The following is a 4,086-nucleotide window of genomic DNA, read 5'->3' as shown; positions in this document are numbered from 1 at the left end:
GGGAATATTTCCTTGTGCCTTTGTTCAAAAATTCTATGCATGATATATCTACATTGTGTACAGTTGTAATGTTCGTAAGTATATTCATTTGAGAAGTGCATTTTAATCTTTGTTATTTAAAGGGAAAAAACATTGTATGTTGTTGATTTTGCTATCAAATGAATTTGAAAAGTACATATACAAATATTTTCTTAAACTTTTCGGATCCTTTTTTTTTTCATTTAGAATTACTGTCTGGAATATCAAAATTTACATCCTAATAATTTGTGCCAAAGAATTTTTATCATTCCAAACTCCAATTTAAAATATTTCTAAAATTTTAACAGCTAAACAACTATCCTTCTCTAGTTTGGCAATGCTGTTAGTAGTTTAAAAACTCACTTTTGCAATATAAAATAGCTAATAACAACCATCCCTTGAATGTACTGTACTGTACTTTATAATCTAAAATTAATGCCATTGCTCAAAAACTAGTCGATACCTTGAATACAATCCCATTTTTAGAAGGAATTTGGATAAAAAGGCACATAAAAATAGAGAACACAGAACAAATTTGTTAAAATATTTGCATTTAATTATATATATATATTGTTTTAATAATCAATTTAATCTTAAGCATTTTTTTAAATAGTCACAAATTTATATTTTTTCATGATGCAATTGTATTTGCGAACAAAAATATTATTCCGATTTGTAACTTTATATAGTTCATACTTTTGTCATTTATTTAAGAATGCATTGTTTTGTGCAAAAGAATTTTTATTGCTGTTATGAAATTTTTTGTGAAGATGTAACAATTTCAGATTAAATTATTTATAAAAGTACACAGTTTGTTTTACATGTGAGTATTTACAATAATGGAACATGATAGAACCTTTTAAATTACATAAATTAAGTTTTTAATGATTTTTTATGAAAAATATCTACTGTTGTTTCGTGACAGGGACGAAGAGAGAGGTCACAGAATCCAATGCTAAAGTTATTTTCCGTTGGCTTGAAATAATCCAAACCTCTTCCTACTTTGATTACCCATCCATTATCAAACCTACAAAAATTTATTTATTAACATTTCCAACAAAAACTGTACGAAGTTTAAAATTTTCTTACCTTATTTCTCTGTCGTGTAATGTCCCAGAATAATGTACTTTTAAAGTAACGTTATATTTTTTTAAACTGAAACATATTTTCTCAAATTTCTGCTCTTGAGAGGAATGATTTTGCTAGAGAAGAGAGAAAATTCTTATTCGTGAGAATAGCTATATTTTTAAAATTAAGCAGAACGTACCTCATCTATTCCAGTCATCAATGTGATTTCTCTTAAATTTTTGCTCTTTTTTATTAGTAACTCACAGAATCGTAAAAAGTTATATATCTACCTTTGAAGAAGTGAAGAATGGTATTAATTTTTAAACTTTATAAAAGAGACAAGACTTTCATTTGCTTTAAAGTTTATGGCTCACTCACCTGATGCGTTGTTCTAACATAAGGATCATCTATCTCAACTGAAAGGAGGTTTTCATCCAGGAATCTGCCAAATATCTTTTCATAATCATTACCAATAGAATTATCGGCAATCTGAATTTGTTCATGATATTTTCCAGCTGGAAGTAAAATGCGTCAAAGTATTGCAATCATATTAAATTTTCAAGCATTTACTCTACCTTCTTTTTCATCTTGAACTAATTTCTTTATCTTTTCAGCTCTGTCCATATATTCTGTAACTTTTTGTCTCATGTGATTTCTTTTTTTATCATCTTTCATACCTACAAATAAATATTTTCTCATAGATCAGTCATCAAATTTTTAACAATGGAAACCTAAACATGTGTGGAATCTTTCCAATGTCTGTAAAAAAAGGAAATTTTATTTTACAAAAGGAGTTGAGATTTAGAAAAAAGTAAATTGGTTGTTGGTTAAGAAATTGAGGGTTTATCAAAGTTAAAGATTAGAATACTCAAAAAAAAATTGTTGAAGTGAATGTTATACATGAATTATTCAACTAATTTGGGGTTAGCTGTTACGACTGTATATTTTGGCCTGAAGGTGAAAAGGGCCTGTAATAAACTGTGCTAACTTTAAAATGAATAGTTTCATTAGAGTAGAAAACATGCTGCTTTATTATAATAAGACTTAGTGTCAATTAACTGAGGTGAAATGCTCGAGAGTGTTTTGTCAATAAAGATAAAAATATCAATAGTTTTTCTTCACAAATCTTAGCCTAGTACTTGAGAGGAGCTCTAGAAATTTTAAGAATTTACTTGGGTGACTTATTATTCAGATTGAAGATCGAAGACAAATTTCATTATCAGCAAATGTAAACCTACAACTAGTGCTTACTAATGTATCCAAAATTTCAAATCCAGTTTATTTGATAAATGAATAAATACAGTGTTTTTGCATTATATGAAGCAGCCTTTCTCCACGTTACTTCAGATAATTGAGATTTTTTTTCAAGCACAATAGGCTATTATATATGCACACAAATCCAATTTATGTTTATCTACATAATCTCTTTTGTAATTAAATTTTAATTAGTGAACTTGGGTTGAAAATTATCCAGACATAGTTCAATACAAAATCCATTAGGAATGACAGTGAAGCCCTGTCTTTATGCAGAGAAGGAAAAAAAACCACAGCCAACTAACTTTGATTTGAATCAGAATGGTGCATAGGTAATTGGAAATTATTTATCAATAAATCTGAGGTCACTATTTCATTATCTTATCTGCGTCTTTTGTTTTTTTCAATCTCTTACATTCAAAACTGTTAGGTAAACAAAAAAATTCTGTTGTTGTTTTGTGAAACTACAAAGTTTAAAGAATGTTACACACAATACACGGCACTAAAATTCCAGCAATATGCTAATCAAGATTTAATGCTGACTCATCTTATATAAAGAGAAGCGGAAAGGTTATCTCTTAATATTATAAAAATTGACCTGAAGATGAGTACTCCAAACTCTATAATTCATGCATGTATGTTGTATGAGTTTAAACTTGGAACAAATGCTGTGCAAATGGCTCAAAAAATATACCAGGCTTTCGGACAATGTTCTGTCAGCACTCGCACCACCCAAAAGTGGTTTAGAAAATTTTCTAATGGCGATGAGTCGCTTAAAGATGCGCCACGAGAAGGGCGGCCGTATGTCATTAATAATGATGAATTACAGGCTGCAATTGAAGAAGATTCCGCTCAAACTTGTCAGATGTTAGCACAAAGTTTCATCACTTACGGAGAACCTGTCTGTTTACATTTGCATAGTCTTGGGAAAGTTTACAAGCTCAGCAAATGGATACCTCATCAATTGACGCCTGCCAATATTGAGCGTATGGTGGACTGCAAATGGAATTGTTCACTATGAACTTATACCATCCGGCCAGACTATTACTGCTAACATCTACAGTGACCAACTCCGTCGAGTTCACCAATCACTTTTGAAAAAACAGCCAGCTTTAGTGAACCATAAAGGCGTTCTTTTCATACACGATAATGCTATAGGCCTCATGTCACACATGTGACCTCTGACACAATTCAGACCCTTGAATGGGAACCTCTTTTGCACCCTCCTTATTCCTCCTCTGACATAAGCCCTTCTGACTATCACTTATTTTTAAGCCTAGATAATCATCTACGAAATTGACAGTTCAGAAATAGAGGCTATGGAAACTGAGTTAGAGAAGTTTTTCAACTCTGAAGATTGCGACTTTTATAAAAATGGAATTTATAAACTTGTTTCATGTGAGGGTGGTTATTTTGATGAATAAATTGTGTTATTTCCTATACATTTTTGTTTGTTTTCTTTCAAAAAAAAAAAAAAAAAAAAAAAAAATATGACTAGAGATCAACTAGTGACCAAAAATACTTTGTCGTCACTTTGATCGCTTGTTGTTCCGGTCGAAGCTTGTTAGTCGCCTGGAGTCAAAAGTGATCATTGAAGCTAAAGTCACGTGATTATATGGAAGGAACATTTTTTTGGGGGTAAGCCGATATCAGTGGAAATAGGAAATGCTGAAGTGACACTTCACTCGATTGTCTTCTGATTTTTGATGAGTCCACATAACGTATTTTCTTTTGTATAATCTTTGA

At 30.7% G+C, this 4,086-nt stretch overlaps 1 protein-coding gene across 2 annotated transcripts; it reads right to left on the bottom strand.

The window, feature by feature from the left end:
• Positions 1–814: 814 nt before the first annotated feature.
• LOC111618321 (MIT domain-containing protein 1-like) lies at positions 815–3,794 on the bottom strand. Of its 2 annotated transcripts, XM_023359830.1 has the most exons (6): positions 2,756–3,794; positions 1,662–2,725; positions 1,465–1,601; positions 1,286–1,372; positions 1,108–1,220; positions 815–1,045 (listed from the first exon to the last, which is right to left on the bottom strand). In XM_023359830.1, exons 2-6 carry the CDS (start codon positions 1,783–1,785, stop codon positions 892–894), a joined length of 615 nt encoding a protein of 204 aa, XP_023215598.1. In that variant the 5' UTR covers positions 1,786–2,725; positions 2,756–3,794; the 3' UTR covers positions 815–891. The 2 variants fall into 2 exon arrangements, with proteins under 2 accessions (XP_023215598.1, XP_023215592.1); XM_023359824.1 differs by having other exon boundaries at positions 1,662–3,794.
• Between the last annotated feature and the right edge of the window lie 292 nt (positions 3,795–4,086).

The sequence above is a fragment of the Centruroides sculpturatus genome, unplaced genomic scaffold (assembly GCF_000671375.1).
Source record: "Centruroides sculpturatus isolate CEXI.00-Female unplaced genomic scaffold, Cexi_2.0 scaffold69, whole genome shotgun sequence".
NCBI lineage: Eukaryota > Metazoa > Arthropoda > Arachnida > Scorpiones > Buthidae > Centruroides > Centruroides sculpturatus.
Note: the sequence above shows the minus strand (reverse complement) of the source record. Positions and strands in the feature narration are given on the sequence as shown.